The sequence below is a fragment of the Hemicordylus capensis genome, chromosome 3, assembly GCF_027244095.1.
Source record: "Hemicordylus capensis ecotype Gifberg chromosome 3, rHemCap1.1.pri, whole genome shotgun sequence".
NCBI classification, from domain to species: Eukaryota; Metazoa; Chordata; class Lepidosauria; order Squamata; family Cordylidae; genus Hemicordylus; species Hemicordylus capensis.
The window spans coordinates 243,994,324-244,021,132 of record NC_069659.1 but is presented as its reverse complement, the minus strand read 5'-3'; the positions used below and the strand labels follow the sequence as shown (position 1 = coordinate 244,021,132).

General features: G+C 41.5%; 1 protein-coding gene across 9 annotated transcripts in view; it reads right to left on the bottom strand.

Annotated features, from left to right (window-relative positions):
* The window catches only part of STAMBPL1 (STAM binding protein like 1), a 38,991-nt gene that overhangs the window by 8,416 nt on the left and 3,766 nt on the right, over positions 1–26,809 (bottom strand). For 7 of the 9 annotated variants that reach the window (XR_008320067.1, XM_053311789.1, XM_053311794.1 and 4 more), the window contains exons 2-8: positions 17,046–17,126; positions 15,691–15,908; positions 13,498–13,573; positions 11,955–12,050; positions 9,011–9,353; positions 2,732–2,856; positions 1,225–1,362 (exon numbers count right to left, since the gene is read on the bottom strand). Coding sequence is in view for 8 of the 9 variants with exons in the window: in XM_053311789.1 (XP_053167764.1) it covers positions 1,225–1,362; positions 2,732–2,856; positions 9,011–9,353; positions 11,955–12,050; positions 13,498–13,573; positions 15,691–15,908; positions 17,046–17,126 (1,077 nt within the window). In the remaining variant the exon portion in view is untranslated. The remainder of the gene's footprint in view (positions 1–1,224; positions 1,363–2,731; positions 2,857–9,010; positions 9,354–11,954; positions 12,051–13,497; positions 13,574–15,690; positions 15,909–17,045; positions 17,127–26,809) is intronic. The other 2 variants (XM_053311790.1, XM_053311795.1) reach the window with 2 other exon arrangements.

Below are 26,809 nucleotides of genomic sequence, written 5' to 3'. Positions count from 1 at the left end.
CGAGTTGGATTTGAATGCAAGTAGATGTGTTATTTGAAGAGCCACGTGGTTGGTGATAGAGCCAGAAACAAACCACATCCACCTCTGTTAATATTGATACACATCCTTAATGTTCAGAAATTGTGGCAATATTTCCAAAATTCCAAATTAATTTCCAATTGTTTCCAGGTTTCATATAGTCATATAGACACACAATACAGCCAGTGGGAATGAATCCAAACAGTGTGTTCTGAGTCCACTGCCAATGAAAATGAATACATAAACAGTGTAGCTCAGTAGATCTGTGCAATATCTGCCATATGCTAATGTGATTGTTTGACTGCTTTTATATATATCCAACTTGCAGATTCACCTGCACCACTGTTCAAACACTTCTTGCACTTGGAGGAGGTGTGTGGGTTGAGTTGCAAGTTACACACACACTGAAACAATCACAGCTTCACATCTGTGTATGCTCACCACTGCAAGGAAGTACTGAGTCAGCACACTACACTCTGGTGTTGGCCTAAACGTTTGCACTGCCATATTTGACAGCAATACTGAGGTCTGCATAAAGGCCCCTATATGCAATGGAGCATAGTACCAGACCTTGTCAGCATGTGTATCAACCAGTACTCTTAGGAAGGAATTTGAGGCCCAAGCAAATTCACACTGAAATATATACCCAATTAGCCAAACATCTCTTGATGCCCCTTTTCTGTGGGGCAGGCACCTGAAGATTACAAGACTGGGCCACATGTATAAATCAAAGGGTGCACATTGTGTCTCACATTACTTCTTATGTTTGGTGGCATGCACATTTGCTCTCAAGGACCATCATTGCCCCCGCAATAGGTAGGCTTTCACTATGCTCATCAATAACTGCACCTGCCTAGAACTGCTATATATTCCTGCAATATTCATTCATTCATTCATTCATTCATTCATTCATTCATTCATTCATTCATTCATACATACTGTGTGCTAGCATAATAGACAAAATGCCCTGCCATCCTAAGTACTTCTTTGCAGTTATAGCAAAGAAAAGGCAGGTCTTGCTAGAAAGTTTTGCAACTTCCTAGGGTTATAAAATATTTGGTACCTGATGGCTAACAAAAAGAATAAGAAGAAAGAGTTGGCCATGAACATAGTTTCTGTAAGGAGTGCTTGTTTCTCATACCTCATCAGTTCAAATGCAGAACCCCACCCCTTCCCAGGGCCCATAGGATGTATACATATAATTACATGGATCCAGCCCAGAGTGAGGAGATCATGTTGGTCTTGAACGCTGAATAGCTCTTCCACATTCTCCACGTCACAGTAGTCTGGTCCTGCAGACTGTTTTGGCACTATTACATGAGTAATAGTGAGTTCATTATGGGTCTGTAAAACACAAGGGTGGGCAGATGGCTTTTTGAACAAACACTGAACTTAAATTTCCAGAACCACCAGCAGCATAAACTGGCATAGTTCTTACTATGGACTTGTGTAATCTGTGCTGATTTACACTAGGCATGCTTGTCCCCAATGATTCATCACAGCAACAGACTAAACAGCAACACTGGAGATTAATACACATAAATTACATATTTTTTGTTTTTACATACCCAGAAAAAACATTTCAAAGGATGCATGTTGGTTTATATATAACACTGTAAAATAAATATGCCTTTTAAAGCATACAATACTGTTAATATTTAGCAACAAGCAGAGGTGCACCTAGGTATTTTGGGCACCTGGACCACCCAGCTGCAAGCCACACCCCCCCCCCACTGCCAGGCCCCTCGCAACCTCCTTTGACATCACGGGCTTGTGATGATCTCTCCACTCCACAGGCACACCTCGCAGTTGGAAAAAATATGCTGGCCCAAACGGATGGGCCCAGTGTCGCTGGGGGCGGGGAGGGGAGGACTGCTCCGCCCCTGCCTCCGGCAGCCACCCATCGGCCATGGTAATAATAAAAAACCTGGAGATTTGGCGGGGCAGGCATGAGGTGACCTCCGGAGGCCCCTGGCCCTGGCCATTTGGAGGGACCCCCAGACCTTGGAGGACCAGACCAGGTCCCAAGGTCCGGGGATTAGAGCACCTCTGGCAACAAGTACCTTTGACCAGTGGCATTTCTCAGTAAAAATGCAGATAATTGGATTGCACACTGCACTATTTCTCACCCCTTATTAGCCAGAATATACATGTTTAATATCTATGTATGTATTCCTGTGTATGCTAGGCTGAGCAGTTTATAGATCAGTCATACTTTAGGTACAATTTCACACTTAACTGTTGTTTTATAGTGAATATTAGGCAACAGCATACATTATCTAGGAGCAAGACTCAAACAATACTACTTAGTGATATTTGCTAGGAGGTTTTTAAAAAAATACAATAAACCACATCATTAGATGCTATCTTTCATATCAGTTTTCCTGTAACAAAAATCTCATTTGTACTTCATGAAAATCAGAAAATTCCATGAAGAATACTTTAATGGAGCTTAATTGCCCAGTGGTGATGGGTTAATCTCATTACATGCTTCTCATTGCCTAAGAGCCACCATTTCTTAGAAAATGCAAACAGCAGACCACAGTTCAATAAGAAATTCTGAACACATCCACATAGCTATTTTATTTAAAGTCTATCATATAGCACACTTATACTTCAGATCTGCTTTTGCTCTAGCAGTTAATTACAGGAAAATACAGTACTGTACTATCAAAAGTGCCTTCCCCATACAAACGTGAAGGTTCAACTGTACCAGTTTTCCACAGAGAATTCCACATGTCTCTATTCCTCTTACTGTATTTGCCTCTGCAAGCAGCAGAAACTTGTGGCAAAGATCCTTGGGCAGAACCACACTTCTCAGACCTTCCGTCGCATTGTCTAAAAAGGAGAGAGTAACAAAAGATCATTTATAAGGAACTCTATAGTGTAAAGTGCTCCCATACAACTGTTTGAACAACACTGGACAGTCTGTGTGCATATTCAAGGTCGTTGTGATTGTTTTACTTCTCATTAATTGGCACTCAGATTAGATATAAATCTACTGCCTTGCTTGTAACAGCCATATTTTCTTTAGTAGACCTGGCATCTGTTCTTTACTAATGACAAATGGCTTATCTGATTCGTGTGCTAAAAGCAGAAACTGAAATTTCTGAACAATATTGAAAACCATGTAGTTTAACAGCAGCAAGAGCTGGCCAAATTCTTGTTTGTTTGTTTTGTATGTATAGCCCAAAGTATCTGTGAGGATCAAGTGGGGGAGAAATGTTATGTCCTCTGCTCTGAGCTTCTTGCAGAAAAGGCAGGTTACTGTAAATGTAAGAAATAAACAAACCCTGTGAGGTAAACAGTGGACTTAATAGTTATTTGAACTGGGATTTTCCATATCTATCAATCAAACCTAACAATCCAGCCATGACACCACAGTTTGGGCTTTTTTTAATGGTTGGAGGCGCTATGCCTTTAACAGATGTTAAAAAACACACACCAAAAAACAAACAAACAAAAACCGGAAATCAACATGGAGAAGTCTTCCACATTAGATCAGAAAGTGTCTGGTACTGAGTCAGATAACTGGTCTGTCTAGGTCAGTACTGCCTGCACTGGCTGGCAGCAGCTCTCCCGGGTTTTAGACAGGGGTCTTTGCCAGCCCTGCCTGAAGATGTCAGACTGAACCTGGCACCTTCTGCATGCAAAGCATGTGTTTTACCACTAGCTCTAGTCCCAGTGACTTGCTACATGCATCTCTGGTCCATTCCAGGGAAAGCTTCATTAGCTAATGCTTACTTATTATGCAGCTATTAAAAGCACAGAACCTTTGTCCATAAAAAGTGGCAGAAGTGGCCAACAGCTACCAAATGAGGCAGAAAGGCAGGTTTATTGCTGCAGAGAAATAAGAAGCAAAAGCTGCAGTGGGGAGGTAGTGGGTGGGTCATGTGAATATACAGGAACCACTAGAAGAACTACAGTTAGAGGTAAGAAACATGCTTTTGTTCTGCATGGTCCCTGTGATATCCACACTCATGGGATCATAATAATCAAACACAACCAGATGGAGGGAGCAGCTTTATTGAAAAATAGACTGGAGAACAGAAGTACCAAACTTGGCATGTGTCCTGGAGTTAAGATTCAATGTATAGTGTTTAATAAAGGTGGATGGTTGAGACCAGATGGCAGCTTTGCCGATGACATCTATAGGAAATCCATTGCCAAAGGCTGTAGAGGCAGCCAAAGCCCTGGTGGAATGGGCTCAAAGCAACTTTAAAATTTTTTTAGGTTTTAATCTGTGTTGATTTTTAAATTGTTAAATTGTTCTAAGCTTTTGAATATGTTTTTAACTTGTTTTATGCTGTTGTTAGCTGCCCAGAGACAAAAGTTTGGGGTGTGTTCAAATTTGATAAATAAATACAAACATAAATAAACTGTGGATGAGGTTTCTTAGGTCAGGCGGTTTGGGAGAGTCAAGAAACGAGTCTATGTGTGGAGATCAAGCAACCTCTGGTAGGTTAAGCAAAGGCTACAAACAGAGAGTTATATTTGCGGAAGTCCACTGTTCTCTTCAAATAAAAGACTAGAGCCCTGCATACATCAAGGGCATGGCAGATGTGCTCCAGGTCAGTGGTAGGGCGAGAAGGAAGTGCTAGTCAATCCCATAGAGCAGGCAGTTGAGCGAAGCTTCTGCACTCTCTCTATGGTGTCTGTCTTTTGACCCAAAAGGGCTTCACCATCAAAGGGAAGATCCTCTATCTTGCCTCATGGGAAAGTGTAGAAGATCGAAGCCAGGCATGTCTACACAATACAATTTTTGCAGCCACAGAACGACAGCTGCAGTCAGCTCCATGACGAGTGGAGTGGAGGTGTTGCTTAGCTACTTTAAGATCGTCATTAAGGAAAAGTGAAGCAGATTCCTTCAGGTTGCAATAAATCCATGAAAGGAGAGAGTTTTTCTTGCAAGATATGTTCATACTTGGCCATACAAGCTTGATGATGTGAGATTCAGAGCTCGAGGCTAGCTGTAGAGTTCAGCCCCCGACCATTTGCATCAAGTTTATGACTTTCTATGTCAGCAGGGGCAGTCAAAGGCTTTTGCCTAGATCTGGACTGAGCAGACTCTGCCACCACTTAATTAGGAATTGGATGTCTAATCAGGAAAGTAGAGTCTTTTTGCTGCACTCTGTACATATGTTCAAGTCTCTTAGAAGCATAGTCCCCTGCTAACTGAGCAGTTCCCTGCTAACTGAGCAAAGAGGCACCTTTTAAAATGGTGATTATCTTTATTTAGCAGGGGGAGAGCAACTGGCCCCTTTTCAACCCCAGCACAGCATTCCTCCAGTGGCCATTGTCTTTCATCTTTCGTCTCCTTCTCCTTTATCATATTTCTGTATTGCCTGATTATTTATCATATTTCTATACCCTACATCTCTTATGTTTCTTTTTTTAGACAATGAGCCCTTTGGAGTCCGGGAGGCAGTAAAATTAATTTATTTCTGTATGTACACTTTGGGAACTTCGGTTGAAAAGCATTATATAAATATTCATCCTATTCATATGGATACTGGTTTCTCCCATGAATTCTTAGCCATCTCCAGCAGAGTGGGCAACATAGGTAATGCAATGGGCAATTGAATATCTGATTGAATTAAACCCATAACTGGACCCTTTGCTGCTGTCAGGGCAATCCTTTAGTAAAGCAAAGCAGGGCAGCTATCCTCAATCCCACACCATCCAGAGCCCTGTGCTCAGGCTCTCCCTCAAGGTTGCTGCTTGGCCATCTCTTCCCCGTCAAGCTGTCAAATCGTCATCCTTCCCGTCTTCATCTGAGGATGGGAGAGGGGCCAGCAATGTAGGCAGCCTGTCAGACTTCTTTGATCTCTTGTTGACAGGGCATTGTGAGAGTGGAAGAAAGTTTTTTTCTTTTTGCTGCCTTTCTTAGGAAGGGTCATTATTACTTCCTTTTGTGTTTAGCTTTTGTTGGACTATGGCAGACCGACTGCCCATTGATAGAGATGGAGGAACCAAGGAATTAGCCTCTGTCTGTCCTGGTGCTTGCAAAACAGAAGTTTGTGTAGGAGAAACCAAAGGCTTAGGTAAACCAGAGCCCTTTGAACCTGGCAGTGGCTTCGGTCCCAAAAAACTGGCTTGAGAATCCATCAAAGAAAAGCTCTGAGTTTTGAGTGCCAAGATTTTTGTATGTTATCTGGCAGAGGGAGTTTCAGGCGTAGCCAGTGCATGAGTGGCTGAGAGAGCCCACTCCCATAGAAGAGCTCATAGCTTAGGTCTGTTACTGCATGCTTGTCAAGTAAAACTAAGGCAAATAGTGCAGGTGTCAACTTTGTGAATTTCCCCCAAGCAAAGCAAGCACTTTTTATGGCTGTCATTAGTCAGGGGTTTAGCTCCACACACCTTTTTAAAAAAGCCATAGATGCCATAAACTGTGGGGCAAGGAGTGAGAGGAAAAATCTTTCTTCTTCTTCTTCTTCTTCTTCTTCTTCTTCTTCTTCTTCTTCTTCTTCTTCTTCTTCTTCTTCTTCTTCTTCTTCTTCTTCTTCAGCAGCAGAGGTGGCAGAAGATGGGGGTGGTGGTGGGGCAACCAAGGAAAAGAAGGACACAAAATGTAACGCTGGAAAATAAAGAGAGATAAGAAAGGGAGAATAAGGCAGAAATAGTTCTAGAGAGAGGTCTTGCTTCTCCCTAAGTAAAGTAAAGTAAAAGTAAAGTGTGCCGTCAAGTCAGTTTTGACTCTGGGTGGCCACAGAGCCCTGTGGTTGTCTTCGGTAGAATACAGGAGGGGTTTACCATTGCCTCCTCCCACACAGTATGAGTTGATGCCTTTCAGCATCTTCCTATATTGCTGCTGCCCAATATAGTACCAGTGGGGATTCAAACCAGAACCTTCTGCTTGTTAGTCAAACATTTTCCTGCTGTGCCATTAGGTGGCTAGTCCCCATTAAAACCCTTGAGTGTGAATAACACAGGAACCAAGCAGAAGAAAATTGAATTGCCACAAGTAGAAAACATTTGCCAGGGGCCAATGTACTGAGCCAAAGTACATGGGTGAGATGGGCATTAAATTCACTTCTGATGAAGGTTGATGTACAGTAAGTTGGCAGTGAAAGCAAGCTTATGTTGAAACACAGTTGCCCATGGAGACTTTCATCTGTAGCCATGAAAGTTTGCCTGTGTTTGCCAACCCAAGCAAGGTCCAGGAATATTGTGCAAAGCCAAGCCCCGTGTAAATTAGGCCTTATGGATACAAGAAAAACTCCTGCTGAGACACAATTCTGTGCACACAGCAACAAAATGGAAGCATAAAACTATGGGGCTGTTCATCAGCAACTGAGCATCTTAGGAAATGAGGTGATGGAGTGCACTGATAATAAGGAGTATTCAAGGAATTCTGAGAAATTACAAAATTAGGCTTTCTGAAGGGCTATGCATAAAAAACAACAACCCTACACTATCAGAATGAGTAAGGAGTTACTTAACAGAAGTTGTCATACTCTAGAATGCTTTGTTTGAGAGTCAGGGTTTTCTAGAGGTTTGAGCGAGAGCTGCACACAAAAATACTGAGGCCTGAGTGGAAAGATTAGAAATGGGTCCAGAATTAGAGATGGCTTTGGAGATATGCAGCGTTCTAGAAAACTATAAGGATAATCACATGAGCAGCCCAACCCAGGTAAAGCAGCCTAGCCTAGGTTGGGCTGCTTGTGTGGAGCACTGGGATTGCTCCTGATCCCGGCACTTCTGCCTCTCTAGCTCACCTTTTTATCCCAGCCCTTAACCAGGGTTAGAGGGCAGGTCTGGGGTCATGTGGTGCCTAGAGCAACTGGCATGAGGGGGAATCATGAGGAGGAATCACTGCGCTGCTCACATGGTGCATCTTGGGATTCCTGGAAGCCGGAACTCGTTTTCTCGGCCTATGGCAATTTACGATGCTTAGAACAATGCAGATCGTGTGGGTGTGAGATGGCATGCCCAAGAGCAGCAGGACAATAGTCCAGGGGGAAGGTAAGTTCAACTCTGCCTCCCCCGCCACACACCTGCCCTCCTCACCCAACCAACAGTCATGTGTGCATCCTTAATCAGTGTAAGAAAGTGAGCTAGGAGCCACCAGGATAAATGAAGGTTTAGCGACCTAAAAAAGGGTAAGCCCCAATAATTTGTCCAAAGTCATCCAGCAAACGGAATATCCTGGAATATCCCACAACTTGGCACTTTGAATAAGGCACCTAGTTCAGAAGATACATGGTTTGTTGATAGTGAACGAATGAGGGAGGAGCAACGAGTCTACATGCATCTTCCCCCACTGCATTCCCACCTAAAAGCAAATCTTTCTGGTTTGTTAAATCATAGTTTCCCATGACATCTGAAACAGAGGTTTATGTGCTTCTTACAAACCAGGATCCAACAGTTTCATGGACGAGACATACAGGAAACTGATTCAACAATGGAGAAAGTTTGGCTTTTGGATTGGCACATGAGGAGAAGACTAAAGGAGAGAGAAGAGGAGGGAACATCCATTCATTCTTGTTGCTTCTTCCTCACTAGTTCATAGTCATCTGAAGAGAGTCATTGTCTTTGAATTAAGTAGCTTGATTGGACTGAAATAGTAATTGAAAATAGTTAGTTCTTGGTTTGTTTCTTCTTCAGGAAAATAGCTTAGTATCTTGTTTCTTGATGCCTGGACAAGGAACTAGAGGAAACTGTACTAATCATCAGATTGTAGGAAGAAACTGAGCAGTTCTTTAAAATATGCAGTTCTGTAACCAGCTAAAAGGTACGTGTGTGTGTGTGTGTGTGTGTGTGTGTGTGTGTGTGTGTGTGTGTGTAAGCTTTAGAGCACACACCAAGAAGTAACATTTTGATTGAATGCTATTTTAATATATGGAATTCTGTCGGTTTTTAGGTTTGATATCCCATATATTTTGTAATGCCACCTGCTCTGAACACTCACAATATAGCGGACCACAAATTCCAGCAGTACAATGCTATAAGAGGCAGAGGACCACCAGACAAAAAGAAAATGATTGCTTACTCTGAACAGCACTTAGTGTAGCAGCTGGCTTTAAGGCCCGACTTATAGGTGGAGATTGTCCAGCAGACGCATCACTCTTGTTTGCTATCGTTGTGGGTAAGGTATTGTTCAGATGTGCTGAAATGCATGACGACAATGTGCTCCCATCAGTCTGTTCTGATATAACTGAGTTGTCTTTAATTTTCTGATCACGAGCTAGTTCTTGCTTCTTCAGTTGATCTTCAAAGAACTGAAACTGTTCCGTTTCCAACTGCTGTTGACGGATCTGTGCAATTCGCTTTTTCTCTTCTTCAATCAGTTTTTGTTGCTCTAGTTTCTTCAGCAGTTCAGCATTGCATTTGTTCTGGAAAATGTGTTAAGTGAAAAGAGCTCATCAACAGCCAAAGGCAAAGATGGGAACCTAGAAAAGGAAGGCCCGGTCCTTTAGTTTAATTCCAGTGAGTTAGTAGACATGACAGGCAGGCCAGCATCTTGAAACATGGGTCATCTGTGAAGCAGTTGGGGAATAGAATTTAAAGGCCAAAGCATGCAGATGGGAGGGGGCTGAACTCTTTCTCTGCCCATGGTTTTCTCTCAGCTCCTCCTAGCTGGTTTCTGGGGCTGGCTCTAGGTTTCAGAGGTTCTTCAGCAAGTACCTTCCATGGGCCCTCTCCTACCTGGGTGGGCAGAGAACTGCTTTGTCACCATTCCATGAAAGCTATGGGCAAAGAAGATCTCAGGGATCAGCACTGGACCCTTCTGAGAAGGTCCATGGCACCTGCACACTTGGCAGCTGCCCAGTGATGCCAACCCCTGACTTTAGCCCTGGTGGGTTTACTTACAGTATGAAGTCTAGAAGGACAGACTGCTGGGGTGAAGGTTCAGCACCCTTCCCTCCCACGCACAACCTGTGCACCCCTTTTGCCCTTTCAATTGCATTTCCACCTCTTATGTGAATAGGGCAGAATCCTGCTTAGAGATATGGGTCTGCCACAGTCATGTGTAGTTTGGGCCTGAGAAACAAAACCATACTCAACATTAAAATCATACATATTACACAGGTATTTCTGTGCAGAATTAGAATTAGTTAATTAAATCATCATGCCAGCCTTTTTTGTTTAGTCCCCACCACCTACAAAAGTCTGAAAATTCTAAAGCTGATTCTAACATTGTGTGTTGTAAAAATATATGCATATTCACATATGCATATTTTGTTGTTCATATCACTTCTTGAATGAGCTTGTCAATACCCAATGCATATTTTAGCCCGGTGAAGGCTAAATTATATACTAACTACATTATTTAATATGGTTATTTGGATACAAGTATGAATCTCCATATAGAAACAGAGTGTGCTGGTATGAAAATTTAGGCTGCAATCCTATCAACAGTCAGCTAGTAATTAGTATCATTGAATCCACTGAATTCTTAATTAAAGCTGACTCCTTTGTCAGTCTGGGTATATGGAGATTCATACTTACGAACTCGCAAGCAACCATGCATAATATTGGGCTGTCAGACTCCTTAAATCACTTTAATTTTCATAGGATAAGCAGCCTAACTGCACAGGACTGCAGCCTGTCTGCAGGATTGGAGTATTACTTTTAAAAGCAACTATCAGGCCATAAAACATGTTCAGGGCTCTGATTTAATCCACACCGTTGTGTACATCAGCACAGGCAGTGAGTACAGGCAAAAATAAACCATAACAAAGACAGGTACCACTGAGTGTGCAAGTATAACAGGCATGCTTTCATTTCTGATAAGAGTCTTTGTCAAACTTTCTGGCTGGAGTAAGACAGTGCTGGCTATGGCTACATGGCCTGTGGGCATCATGCATACCTGGGGATTGCTGGGTTTTGGCTTCCTACAATAATTGGGGGAGGTAGTGGGGTGAAAGAATCACATCAGCTTTGTGGATCAAGCCCTAACAAAAAAGTGTGGTTCTAAGGAGACAATAATGTTTATAGATTAATGTCCAGTCACTCTTTTCGTCCACCATTAATTTTTTCCCCACAACTACTGCTATGACTATTACAGGTGAAACTCGGAAAATTAGAATATCGTGCAAAAGTCCATTAATTTCAGTAATGCAAATTAAAAGGTGAAACTGATATATGAGACAGACGCATTACATGCAAAGTGAGATAAGTCAAGCCTTAATTTGTTATCATTGTGATGAACATGGCGTACAGCTCATGAAAACCCCAAATCCACAATCCCAGAAAATTAGATTATTACATGGAACCAAGAAGACAAGGATTGTAGAATAGAACAATATCGGACCTCTGAAAAGTATAAGCATGCATATGTATTCAGTACTTGGTTTGGGCCCCTTTTGCAGCAATTACTGCATCAATGTGGCATGGCATGGATGCTATCAGCCTGTGGCACTGATGAGGTGTTATGGAAGACCAGGATGCTTCATTAGCGGCGTTCAGCTCTTCTGCATTGTTTGGTCTCATGTCTCTCATCCTTCTCTTGGCAATGCCCCATAGATTCTCTATGGGGTCAGGTCAGGCAAGTTTGCTGGCCAATCAAGCACAGTACACTGTATACTTTTCGGAGGTCCGATATTGTTCTATTCTACAATCCTTGTCTTCTTGGTTCCATGTAATATTCTAATTTTCTGGGATTGTGGATTTGGGGTTTTCATGAGCTGTACGCCATGATCATTACAATTATAACAAATTAAGGCTTGACTTATCTCGCTTTGCATGTAATGCATCTGTCTCATATATCAGTTTCACCTTTTAATTTGCATTACTGAAATTAATGGACTTTTGCACGATATTCTAATTTTCCGAGTTTCACCTGTATGTTAATACTACTATAAAGGCTTTAAAAGGGGGGAAATCTCAATTAAACAGCTAAAAGATAATTGTGATCTCTCTCTCTCTGTGTGAATTACAAATCACAAAAACAATTAAGAATTAAAACATGCATTTGCTGCAGTGGAACGTACCTTGTTTTGCATATATTCTTGGTATTCTGCACTGTATTTTTTTAACAAGTCCTTCTTCAACTCATCAGTTCTTGGAAATGCGACATCCTTCAGTTTCTTTGTTAAGGGAAATAAAAAGGAACAAAGTTTGTACTTATGTGAATACCAGTGCTTGTTTTCTTCCACTCTAAATCATCAGCTGGATCTCATATCTCAAGTTAATCATTTTTTTTATCATAAATACATCAATGCTCAGTGTTGAATCAACTTTGCCTGCAAACTGGCTGGCATCTTGACTAATGAAACACACATACTTTGAGGGACTGTGAAGACACACTGGGAGTTCTCGCTGAACTGCCCCAGTCCCCTGTGTACATGCAGTTGTGCCAGAACCCGTAGAGTATGGAGTGCTCTCTGCACACTGGAAGTGCTCTGTAGATTGGAAACATGTTGCTAAGGGTCAGCGATGTATGTGTGATCTTCCAGAGTGCTTCCAGAATGCAAGGAGTCCAAGGGCTTTGGCACAAGAGTGTATGCACAGGGGAACCAAGGGAGTAGCACAAGGGCTCCTGGCACATCCCCACAGTCGGAGGCCAGTCACTGTGCCTCTCTCAAGATGTCCAAAGTGCAATTCAGTAGTAAGTTTTCCTCTTTCCCTGGCGTTAAGGCTGCAATCGTATGCACATTTACTTGGGAGTGAGAGAAAGCCCCATCGAACAATGCAGGATTACCTTCGGAATAAACATGCATAGAATCAGGCTGCTGGTGAAACTGTTTTGTGGGTGCTGGTGATATGTGGTTAAAGTCACAGCTGGATACCTCAGCAAGGTGGCAGTTCAACAAGGTGGCCACAAGGCACAGACAATTCATAAAGCTGAGCCTCAAAGTACGAACATACATTACACGGCAAAGAGGGATTCCTGAGCCTGAGTCTGCCTTGTAAAACTAAAGTGGAGGAAGAGTCAGGGAATTTGAAGGGAAGAGTCAACATGTTCTATTTATTATATGTGATTTAAACTGTTTATATGTGTTTTAATTGTTTTATGTTAACCGGCCAGAGATGAAAGTTTGGGCGGTATAGAAGTCTGATGGATAAATAAATAAATAAATAAATAAGCAAGCAAGCAGGGAAAATTCATATGTTCTCCACTGAATTTTGCCCTCCCCACCCCTGGGGCTCTTTTTAACCCATTTCCCCTCTAGTCAGCTGTTAGGCCAGAAATAAATATCTTGTTCACCATTATAAATCTTCCCCTAAAACTTGTAGCTACTGGAAGGAGTTTGGTATATTGGGTTCTAGGTTGCACTCTCAGCATATGGAGTGACACTGAGGGTCAACAAGGCTGGAAAGTGGCTTGCAGCACTGAGCGTGTTCACTAGAACTTGCCCCCAAATCTTCACGCAGGGGATCCTTGCCAGATATGGTGATGTGGAAAGGATTTCCAAAGGTCAGAAAACCTGAAAACTGTTCTAGGGAACTAGGGCAGGGAGATCACTGGCAAAAATAATTAGTTCCTAAAATTAAAAAAAATCCTCTGAGATGCTAGTGAAAAAGCAACACTACCTTCATAATATCCTGTTTTTCTGGAACTGCACATTGCTGGTAGTCTCGATGACAGGGCAGCTTTTCTACAAACAAACTAGAAAATGAAACACACACATTTTCCCTTGCACATCTGATGAATATTCACAATACCATTGTTTTTCTGCTGGAACAAAAGCAGTTGCAAAAAATCATTTGAGGCTGGACACAACATTCCTTTTTTATCCACAACAGCTTTCTAAACCTTTGAAGTTTCAATTATGACACTGCAGTTCTACAACTGGCCTAAGTACACAACAGTTTCAATCCTCATAGCATTTACTATGGCCCCTAATTCTAGGAAAACTATTCTGGACTGGAGTATGTCAATCACAAACAATGCAATTTTTGGAAGGTATTTTTTAAACAGTTAAGGAACTTAACAAAACATCAGAACTACTCTTTTCATACCTAATCACTACCTTTCCCTCTCTTCCATTGGAACTCTTGTTTTCTCTTGCCTTGGGACATCTAGCCCCATACTTTCTAGTACAACTGGCAGTGGTTCCCCCAAACTTAGGGAGAGATTTTCCAGTCCTAGACCTGTAGTCTACTGGGATTGCTATGGAAAGAACCTGGGACCTTCTGTGTACAAAGCATGTCTGCTTATTAATGAATGTTAATCCTCTCCCATTCATCTGCTCCCACTGCTTTTCCTGAAACAGGTTATTATAATATGTACTTGGGAATTGTACAGAAGATTCATGGCAGGAGTAACTGAAGAAGCCACTGTATATTTTCCTCATAAAGATCTTCATAAAGTGAATCACACAAATCACTTGTGAATAAATCAGGGTTCTGCACAAGCCCCAAAGTCAAGTCTGAAACCCCAGCCCATTCAAAGTTTTGAACAGGGTCAACCTAATTCCCATTGTTCCACTTTGTGGTGTCATAACCAATGCTTATTCCCAAAACCTACTGCACATCCCCATCAGTGTACACGTTCTGAGTTTTGATAATCTCTCATCATAGCACCATACTGGCAGAGGGCAGGAGTCCATTCCTGGATCATACTGTTAACATAAATCCAGCATGCATGTAGCTCTTAGTGAGGATGGACCTTGAAGGGTCCAGTGAAATCCTGTTTGATTTATGAATGGATTGTCTATTTGAATTTTTTTTAAATATAATGTCTGCCTTGCTAAGTGTATTGTATAATAACCTTTTGACTAACACAGCAAAGAGGCATGTTCTAAAGTAGTGGTTCTCTTATCTTTAGCAAAGGGAAAGCAACTGGTCCTATCCATTTCCAGCACAGTATCCCTTCAATAGCTGTTGTTGATATCTGCCTTATTTTATTTTTAAAAGATTGTGAGCTCTTTTGGGATAGGGAAACATATTATTTATTTTTCTATGTAAACTGCTTTGATAACCTTTGTTGGAAAAGGGTAAATAAATATCCGTAGTAGAAATGTTGCCTAATTCTTATGACTTGCATTCAGATCAGACATATGGGATGAGGAATTTCCCCATCCATTATTTTCTTTGTGTGAAAAATTTTCTGTTTCTAAAATTTCTACTTGGCTGCTTGAAAAACATTTGAGATACAGTGTGGGAAATTAATATGGTGGAGGTGTTTCATTTGGTTTCTTACAGTATAAATAGGACAAATAACATGCCAAATCAGATTACAATCTATTTAGGACATCAGGAAAATTTGTATAGTATATTTAATAGGAAAAAAATACACATTTTATGCAAATTTCCATGGGAACTTTTTCTGCAAATTTTTCACATTCAAAATTTTCTGGAAACCTCGCATCTTTGATCCAGGCAGAATTACAGTAATGTCCTTTTCAAATGATAACACCCAGGTATTTACTACTGATGTCAGATACTTTCCACTAAGTATATGTTGCATTAGCACAAACATATTCCATACAACACTCACATTACAACTGATGAGCTAGTTGAGAGAAAAACTGAATTTTCTCAGGGGGAAAAAATACTACGGTTTGTGGGCTAGGAAAATGCAACAGAAGCTCAAAAACAAATTTGAATTGCCATAATAAATTAATTAGAACTGCATATTTACTGAACTAAAATGGTAATCTACAAAGACAGTGTTGATATCACTCACCAGTGGTCCAACAGAATAGTCTACTTTGCCATTCCTAAAAACTAAATGTATTTATTTATCAAATCAAAATCCAAAGGCTGCAAATAAATTCTTACATTATGAACTTGTTATACAGAACAAAGGCATTTTCAAGATTTCCTTCTTCCAGATATGCAGATGCCATTCGCTCCATCTCCACTCCAGATCTAAAGTAGCGCCGTGGTGTAACTTCTTCATCTATTGTGATGTTACAACCAAGTTTGCTTAAGGCACGTACACGCTCTTCTGGGCTCAATGAAATATCTGTGTGGTCAGGTATCGCTGCTAGCCTTTTCTGTTAAAGAAGATATCACAAACTGCATTTCAGTTTTTACTTTGATAGCTAACCTTGTTCACCTATGATTTTATGCAAAGAAATCAAGAGAAATCTGGAACTGCAATTAGCAGCTGCAATCTTTGTTTTAGCAATGGTTAAGGTCCTTTAATTACACTTCCTCAAAGCCATTACAAAATAATGGAGGAATAATCATCACCCAGGCTGTACAAGAAACACACATGCAAACACTCCAAAACCACAATTTCCAAAAAGCATTTTGCTACTGATGAGCAGTGAGGTGCTTTTTAAGGCCCATTGAGTTGCTGCCTTTTGTTGTATTTTTTAAAAAATTACTTTCTTTCATATTTTATTTGTGCATATGGGCTATAAACAGAAACATTTCGGTCATAGATTGTGATGCCAGTGTCACATATAGTTTGGCCCTTAAAGATGGTTTGAAATGTGACTTTAGGTCAAAACAATACATAAAAGGAGATGCCCACATCTTGTTGTCCCTCCTTTGATAAAGTTTAGTAATGTAAATGCATGACATGCTGAGAATTTTGCTGCTCATGCAAGCAGAAATCAATGAAATGGAGCAGGAATATGCTCAGCATGGTAATGATACATCACATGCGTTGTATTACTAGACGTGGGTGTGGAGGACAGAAGAAGAAAATGAGGAGCTGTTGTTTTTGGCAGCAATCATGCATCTCCCAACTCAACTGGTCCCAGTCTCAAGCATACTCCTTCATGAAAACTGGAGGCTTTAAGAGAGAATGCTTTAGGCTTCCCTATTGTGGCTAAGCATGCTGGGAGTTGTAGTTCAGCAACATCTGGAGGGCCGCAGGTTGGGGAAGCCTGCTAGGATAACCTATCAAGGATTCCAAGACTGTGAAATAGGAACTCAGAAGACAAAAGTTATGACCCAGATGAATAATAAGATAAATAGCATGCGTGAAGAGTCATTTTTATGCAATTTTCTTAGATTCTGGAAAACTGAGTGACAAAATATTCCAGGGTATATTTTGAGTTGGACATAATTCTGCCTTCATACATTTAGCAATCAAGCCAACACTCGCTTCCTCTAAGCAAACATGTTGCCATGATTAGCAGTTTTCCACATATTGAAATGCATCAATTTTCAGTACTTACCAAGGAACTCACAGTGAATGGCTGTTCCATGTTACTCGCTGTCTGGAAACCAGGTTTGTGGTTTTCTTCCTGTCCTTCCATCTAGCCAATAAAACAGAATGGAATATTGTGCTCAGTAGCAAAGGTCATCTGATCTTATCTCTCATATACAAAGTATTAGTCAATAAGGAAATTCAGTGGAAACAAAGTGAAGATCCTCCCATTCTGTCATCAACTGTAGCAAAGCAGTATTTATCTCTGAAAATATATTATGTCTGAATAAGTTGGTACATAACATTAGCCCAAGGTATTTTGTTTCTGAGGCAGACAATCCAAATGGTATTCTAACATGTACATGTGCAACTGGTCTTTGAAAAAACCAGCAGTACAAACTTGCTGGTTTGACAAAACTTACGTTGCTGTTGCTATGACAAGCATTAAACCTCAGAGTAGTTTGTCCATATTGTATTCCCTCCCACCTCACCATGAGCACACCAAAAATCAGTTTAATAAATAATCATGACTGGAGAGAGTGTGAGGCACAAGAGATTGCTTTTTAAACTTTGTTACAAATAATTATATCACCGACACCACCCTTTAATAGTGTCTAAAATCACATCATGAAATGGCCACATACCAATGATAGAACGTGCCTTAATGACACATGTAACCCTGTGCCCTACCCAGCGTTCCAAACAGAGCAAAAAGTCTATAGCTGAAATGCCCTTGAATTACTTTTTCACACAGACCAGAGTTATCTCAGAATATCAGCCATAGGATAACAATTGCTGCATCCTAATTTTGGAAATAAGTAAGCTCTTTACTATAAGCTGAGAATTCCCCCCCTCCCTGCCAGATCTACAGAAAGCAAAGAAGCAAAATGAATGTCATTCTCCAGGTTTGAAAAAGGAACTGCATGATTAGTAATATCAAAAGGCAAGATCTGAAGCATTATGTGTTTCAACACCTACATCACTGACAAATTTATAGAAATGTCTGAATACTGAAGATACAAAAAGGAGAAGTGGCAAACTGAAGAAAAATTGTGATCTATTCATTCACGTTCATTTGAAGTGTGAGTTATCAGGAGGGTCACATGTGTAATATAGATTTATATTCACCAACATTTGAACACTCTAGGGAATTTAAGGGTTAATTTAACTAAGATGAATTTAAGGTAAACAAAGTAATTGGTTATGCTATGTTCCTTCAGCATCTATGAAGATTTTGGCAGGTAAGTTTGAAATAATTCACTCCAGTGCTGTATATAGAGATGTTGGCTGTTCAAACAAAATAGCAGTAACATGTGCAAAGCTACTGTGTGGGTTTCGGCTTCTGCTGGTGTGCGGGCATAATGTTTTGGTCAGCTTGTGATGCCATGATCCTGACTTCATGAAGCCACAGTAATCCCAGCACATGAAATATTCTTCTTTGCTGATACATCAGCTGATAAGATCAGGCCTTTAAGAAGGCAATGTATGAAGGCAAAGGAAATACATTCTGAAGAACCCTTTCTTCAAAAGGATTTGACAAATTTTTAATAGTTATCTTCTATCAGCTTTCAACAGAAATCGAGTTCAGTCCGGCAATTAGACCTATTCATTTCATTTCAACAAAGCTTGCACTTGACTGCTCTATGGAAAACTGAGTCAACCCTTTTATAGCTTGTGCAACAACAATTCCAGTACAATCTACTTACATCAACTCTCCCTTCTAAACATAAGGCATCTGGATCTATAAGCTAACACATTATTTTCAAAAGCAGCCAGAATAAGAGCTATTCAGCCATCACAAAGCTGGCATTATCCATTATCTCACATGTACTGTTTTTCTCTAAAAGAATAAAAATACTGAACACCCTAGGTTCAAATCATCATTAGTACAGAAAAGGCTGTGTGGTAGTGGATCTGCATGATGACCTCCCATGGAACGTTCACCACACATTCTGGCATCACAGCAAAGGAGAAAAGGTTCTCCCAGACCTATTGGCCTACAGAAGGCTGACTATTTTGCCACCAGGAAATTGTGTTACTTACAGGAAACGGAATTAGGGGTAGCATTTGACCGGTCAAAATAATCAGTTAAATTATAGTGAGATATTCGACCATTAATTTATTGAAACAGTAACAAAGAACAGTGGAAATCATTCTAATTACAAAAAATAGAGCTTTCTGCAGTAACAGAACACATGATGATTCATCTTCCACACAGTAAATACAATGTAGTTAAAGGCGGACCTTACTAGTACTGGTCAGTTGTGACTTTTGCCATTGTGATATCCACTTTATGCATTTGCTTCCTTCTGAACCATCTGCTCAGAGATGCCTACAGTTACAGCACAAGGCTAGTAGTAGAAGCTAGGCCATGGAGCTTAATGGAGGGAGAGGGCAGAAGTTCATTAGAGAGTTACAGGATAGGGGAAGTGTGTTTATGTGAAGAGTGTGTGCTTATGAGACCTGATAGGACTAAGGAGTTTTATTGCAATATTATTGTGTGTGTGTGTGTGTATACACACACACACACACACACACAAGCTGGGCTGGGCACAGAGCATCTGTGCCTCTAGTTAGCCACAGCTGTTTTCTCTCTTCCCCCCTGTCTCGCCCCCTGCCTGCCGCTGGTGCTCATTTTCCTGGCCATCTAGCCAGCCAGCCACCTTCCCTCCAGCCACCTCGGCCTGCCAGGCCACCACCTCCTTCTGTCCACCGGCCGGCTGGCCTGGCTCTTCTAGCTGGCTGGCCTGCCGCTTCCTCTCGGTGGCTGGCACGTTGCTTCCTCCCAGAGGCCACTGCACTTGCTCTTGGCGGCCGCCTCCTCCGGCCCACCACCGGCCACCATCACTGTTTTCTTCCCTGTGATTATCTGGGCAGCTGCTCGCGAACTCTAGCGGGAGCTGCCACACATGGGATTAGCCACAGGTACATCTTAGAGAGAGGGATATAAAAATAAACAAACAAATAAATAAATAAACACACACACACACACACACCCCACCACCACCACCACAACTTCATGTATGTGCTACTATGAATCAAGGATGTTATTTTTAATAGAATATTTGACCACAGTCAAACGATAATATTCAGTAATTCAAAAAACTTTGGTTTAAAAGGAGAGTTAAGCTGCTTTACATTTTCACACCTGCTCTAAAAAGAATGGAAATTGCAAGTTTAGGTGCCCATCTTAACTTCTGTGCCATATAAGCTGTAAAGACTTTGTACAGTCTGGTATATGATGATGGCTTTAGAAATGAGGCTCCATGCACCCACACTTTGCCTTGGTCTTTCAGTTGGACATTGGGCTGGGGAGGGATGCATCCAGGCAGACATTTAACAGGTACAGTTTCCCATATCTCTTCCTAGAGATGCCCCTGATAAATTTCTGCCTGATGCATCTCTGATCAAGGCAAAGTGTGGGTGCATGGAGCCTCATTTCTAAAGCCATCATCATATACCAGACTGTACAAAGTCTTTATGGCATGCAAGTTAAGATGGGCACCTTAACTTGCAATTTCTGCACAAATATATGCAGTTATCCGGAGACCACACATGCACGGAGGCCATCTGAGCCCTGGGGACAGAGGTTAGGGCATCTGGCAGGGAACACTGGCTTGCCAGGGTGAAGTGTGTGCCAGAATGGGTGAGGGGCGCACACCATAATGAGCAAAGGGCGGGAGCGGCAGCAGTGGGCAGAAGGGTTGGGGGCAGCTGGAGGGGTAGAGAGGTGAGTCAGTAGCCATGTTTTTTGTGAGCAGAACTCTGGGCACTTTAAGTTCAAACTTGCTACCGCACAAACTCTGTTAGCAGTAACAATTGCCTCCTAAAACCCAACTTTGAGGATCAATTGTAAAACAACAATCAACTGGGTCCTGGGTGGGAGGGTATACAAAAGGCACTTTTCTGGCGTGCAGTCTAAAGGCTGAAACTATGCAAATAGACCACAAAATAATTTAAATAGCACTTCCTCAGCAGCGTTCCCTCTAAAGTGCGCACATGTGCCTGTGCTCACAAGTTTTTTTATGTCTGCCCAGTTAATTTTAGATTCTGATCAGGTTGACAGGAAGGTCCCATTCTGAATGCACGTGTGCACACACTGCCTTGATACTGCCACCCAGAACAAAACACATTCTGCACACAGATTTAAAAAATTAGAGAGAACATTGTTCTTCAGTCTGGAAAAATGTTGCCAACCTTTTGAACCCCTGTTCAAAAGAGAAAAACTTTAAACTGCTCAATTTAAGCCATTTTTCAATGGATCTTCACAAAATTTGCAGGGGAGGTGTCTCTTTTCACCTAGTGAATGTATGCTGATGGCCAAGCAGATCAGACAAATGGTTTCGATTTTATTAGCAATAGAAGGTTCAGGGCTTATAATGGTAGAACATTGAGAACACTCTCCGGCTTTATTTGACGATATTTGATTCACACAGTTGGCTGATGCCCTTAATCCTAAACAGAATACTAACAGTAACATACTGTTGACACATTTCTGGTGTAGTCTTAAGTGATGAACAAGTTGCCTGCTCTGGCACACACTCTCCTTCTCAACCTACTTCATCAAACTTCACCCCCTTGCACTCTTGATCTTTCCTAATCCTAGTACCTCCTCCAGTCCTAACCTGCTTCACCTCACTATAGGTTCTTCTGGCTGCAATTAAATTCTTGACTGATGTGTTAAAAGTGGTACTTACATCTTCCTACTCTATCTACTTTATACATAGAGCAGGCCTTGACAAGTAAGAGTGAAGTATTTTCTTACAGGTAGTCAATGCACCACAAATTACTTACACCAGTACAATATGTGTAGGAAGGCAGGTTAGGAGAAAAAAAATGTGCGTTAACCATGCCTGTCAACATGTCCCTATTTCCCCATTCACATGAAACAGCAGGTATGCATTAAGAACTAAAGTAAGTAGTAAGCATTTCAAGGCAAGATTAACAGTGGCTTTAGTTATATAAGCCCAAAGTTAGCAAACGTGTATATACAAACATTTAAACAATATGCATGACTCCAAATAATACTGATCAAACATCATAGTCAAGGCAACAAAAACTGAATGATCAAAGCCAGCTCCGATTTATAGCACTATGAAAGTATAAGGGGCCACACTGTTGAACACAGAATGACGAAAGTAAACAGACACTCCCCTGGCTTCTTTCAAAATAGTGTCAAAAACTGAATTTATAACTGTCTAATTTGTTTGTTTTCTAACAAAGTATTTTTTTCACAACTTTCTCAGGGCTACACACCTTCATCCCTCAAACTGCTGTTGAATTACAACTCCCATCGTCCTCAGTCACAGCGGCCAATGATCTGGGATGATGGAAGTTGTTGTCCAGCAACACCTGGAGGACCAAAGTTGTGCAGCCCTGACTTATCTAAAGCAAACATTACTGCTTTAAAAATTGCTCTCAAGATAAAGTTAGTTACACCACTGCAGAAAAATAAAAGCATGGTGACCTGAGATTCCTCTGTACCACTACAAGAGAAACAATATAAATATATTAAGCCAGGCGATGGCCAGCCTGAGGTGCTCCAGCTGTTGCTGGGCTACAACAGCTGGAGAGCTTCAGGTTGGCCACCCATGCATTCAGCTATCAGAACTCTAGCTGCTGAAAATAACCTGAAGTTAGAGCATGCTTTGTTCAGTAAGATTTTCATTCATTGTCCTCCCCCCCCCACCCCCAGTCATCATCCTCATTATCAAGAAAATCTACTAATATTACATTTATTCTCCCTAATACTAATTTTCAACTTCATGGTGATGGTGACTACCTGAAATGGCTGCTTCGGTTAGCTTTTCCCTGCTATAGTAGGCAAAGAGGCACCTTTCGAAGTGGTAAAGTTGTGCCGTCGAGTCGGTGTCGACTCCTGGCGACCACAGAGCCCTGTGGTTATCTTTGGTAGAATACAGGAGGGGTTGACCACTGCCATCTCCCGCACAGTATGAGATGGTGCCTTTCAGCATCTTCCTATATTGCTGCTGCCCAATATACTGTAGGTATTTCCCATAGTTTGGGAAACATACTAGCAGGGATCCGAACCAGCTACCTCTTGCTCTGTAGGCAACTTACTTCCCCGCTGTGCCATTAGGTGGCTTTTTTTGGAGTTGTGGTTCTCTTATAGTTAGCAGGGGCAGGACAACAGTACAGGTCCATTTTTGTGGCTTTTTGCTGGTGTCTCCCATGAGTCTCCTTTTAGATTGTGAGGCCCTTTGGGACAGGGAATCATTTTCTCATTTGATTTTATTGTATTTGTGATGTAAATTGTTTTGAGAACATTTTTGTTGAAAAGTGGTCAATAAATATTCATCATAATATGATAATAAAAGTATTCTAAAGATTTTTTTCTCAAGCACTGCAGCACCCCCTTACACAAGAGTTCACAGCCATAAAGGGTTTTCTTTGTAAAGATGGAACAAACAGTCACAGGGCTGCCCCACCCACCCACCCCTCACCTTCAAGATCTTTTATCACATAGGGCAAGAGTGTGTAAAGTTCAACAAAACTGGCCAGTGTTCTAAGTGTGCATCCTAGAAACCACTGCAACACACAGGGGTTAAGAGCAGACACAGCGACTCCTTGGCAGAGAAGTCAATGTGAAACATGTTTCCCCAAGGTACCAAGCAAGCATGGTAATATCACAGCACTAAAAACACATTGTTGCCAAATATTGGATGTCAAGATTTAATAGGCAAAATCCTTTTAACTCCCTACAAAGGTGTATGGTTCAGGCACAGTATTTTTCTCTTCTGTAACTGCACCCTGAACATGGGGGATAAAAAGTAAAGTTGTGCCGTCGAGTTGGTGTCAACTCCTGGCGACCACAGAGCCATGTGGGTTTCTTTGGTAGAATATAGGAGGGATTTACCATTGTCATCTCCCATGCAGTATGAGATGATGCCATTCAGCATCTTCCTATATCACTGCTGCCCAATATAGGTGTTCACCATAGTCTGGGAAACATACCAGCGGGGATTCGAGCCAGCAACCTCTTGCTCCCTAGGCAAGTTACTTCCCCACTGCGCCATTAGGTGGCACCAAACAGGGGGGGATACGGAGCAGTAAAACTGAACATGCAAAAGCTGCAGAAGAAGAGTAGTTAAATCTGAGCTTATCCTGATTGTAGTCATGAATAGATAAAGTATTGGTCAACACTCAATATGAAGACAAACCGTCTTATTGGTTTTCAAAGCAGACCTTTGGCCAGTCAGAATGAAGGTATCAAAGCAGGATGAATATCAACTATGAGAAAAAAATTCACTTCCAAAGCCATGTTTTCTACAAACTTCAATAAGCTCAATAGGCATGATTGTTCAAAGCATCTAATTTCTCCAATATACTTCCAAATCAACACACAGTTAGTAGATGGGGTGTGTCCTCTAATATAACCCATTTGAACAATGAGCTCCTTAATAACTAAACTATTGGTATTACACCCCTTTCCAGTCATAAAACAAAAACAATATATCTTTAACTAAGTAACAAGCACCTAGTTAACCCTCACCCACACATTTTACTGTAGTTCATACTAAATTCCGTAGTTTATCTAACAAATATATACATCTATTATGTATTTCTTTCATTGCATTTCTATTCCAACAAATTATAAAACCTCATCAAAAACCACCTTTCCCACGACATTTCTATTCCATGCCTTCCTTCAGGTAGTGCGCGGTGGCCACGGGGGTCATCCAATTTTATTCTCAAACCAAAATGAGTAGAAGAAAATGAGAAAGTATGACTGGACTAAGGTGGACTACCTGGCTGGATACCATGGCCAGAGTACAACAATCTATCCATTACACTGCATTGGCTTTTTAAAGCCATGCTTTATGATATGCAGAAAGGAAATTCCACTCAACTATCAATTACATATTATTGGCTTTCAGCTTATGAAGATACATTTACAGCCTTACAATGTAATAATAATCACTACTGTTATTATTACATGCCAATTTTCAACATAAGGTTCTCAAAGTAGTAGACAGTGAAGCTTTTCTCATGACCAGCAGGAACTGGGCTAAAAGAGCCCAGCCTGGCCCCTGCTGGTCGTAAAAACTGCTGGGTGTCGCAAGTCCACTTACAGAATCCCAAACGGGTTAAATTATTGTATGTCTGGTGCAGCTGTGGACACACTTGGAGTGGGGAGGGGCTCCCAGAAATGCACCACGCACTTGTGCGGTGCATTACTGGGGCTCCAGGGGTGGGGAGCCACACGGCAGTGCATCCCTTCATCCAACCCCCAGGGCTGCTGGGCAAGGCGCGGGTGGATGGCAGGAGAGCCACCGCTCGTCTGCATCGCCAACCCGCCTGTGCAGAGGCCTGGCTGCGATCGTCTGCAGGGAGGCAAGTGCTTTCGGGTTTCCTCCCTGCAGAAGGGGCTAGCCTCCTCACGCGATCATGAGGATCGCTTCAGTAATTTTCGAACCATGTTTTAAATGTTATCCTTGTGCAGAAATATTCATGCACAAAAGTGTGTTAAACGTGTTACACATTCACTATTAATAGAACTGATCAGGGGGAATTGGCAAGTACTCCGGGCTACATTTTAGGCTTGTGTGGGGGAATTACCAAGCTTGAATGGAGCAGCCCACTTTCAGAATAAATGTGTTCAAAGCTTCGGTCACGGAAAGAACTGAACAGAGAGGTTAAAGTTCAAAATAAAATAAGGTTTATTTGAGGAATTTTAGGGGTACAGGAAGAGAAAATAATGGTTAATGAACAACAATATTTAACTAACAAGACTAAGAGATTAAAAGGACTATGTTAAAACTCACAAGGAGGCAATTTGGCTTGAGTTTCCAAATTAAGTTAATTCAAGGCTAGTGAGAGAAATAGGCTTTGGATTTTACAAAAAGTAAGAGGGGGAGTGAGAGGTTTGAGAGCAGGGGTTAGCTACTACCTCAGTGGGGTGCTGTAAAATCCTTGTAGCTCGGTTGTTACCAAGGGACTTCTCTCCTCCGAGGTAGGCAGAAAGGCAGAAATGGGAATGGAAGTCCAAGGACCAGGTAAAAGTCAGGGAAAGCCAGGGAAAAATCCAAGAGACCAGAATCCCGCGACCAAGAGTGCTGTGCAGGGGAGAGGACTGGTCTGGAAGCAACAAGCAGGACAGGAGCAAGAGGCAAGGCAAGACAAGATGGAGGTGCCAATGCCAAGACATAGTGAAAAGCAGTTGGTGAATCCGAGGAAGAAACACCTGGCTAATCTGGGGTAGAGATACACTGATTGGTTGTTTCTTGGATTTTTCAGGGAAAAATCTTGCCCAAAGGCATTATGCTGATCACACTCTGAAAAGGTGAACAATAGGGACAAAGGAAGGATGAAACTTTGTCCTTTTCAATTTGCTGGGTGTGTTTCCTTTCAGTACAAAGGCTGAAAAGATCTAAAAGACTCATGTAGGGAAAACACAATGGACACATCAGGATTTATCTCTTGTCTTTTCCAAATACCTGGGAATGACTAAAAATGTAAAAAAGCTAGCTTCCAATGCCCTGAGCCAACCATTAACATTCTCATTAGCAGAGGAGATTACCTGCTACTTTGTTGCATCTTCCTGAGGTGATATCATAACCTGATCCACTGTGCCAACATAGGGAGAATACTTGGCTGATTCTTGAAAAGAATAGCACTGATTAACTCACGCCTACTCTGGCATTCCTCATCTGAAAGTAATCAAGGAGGCGAGCACAAGGAGATTCTCTTGCAGTATCAAAGTTAAATTTGACCTGAGAGCTATCATCCCAGGATACACGACAAGTGACATGCCCTATGAGTTAGCTCATG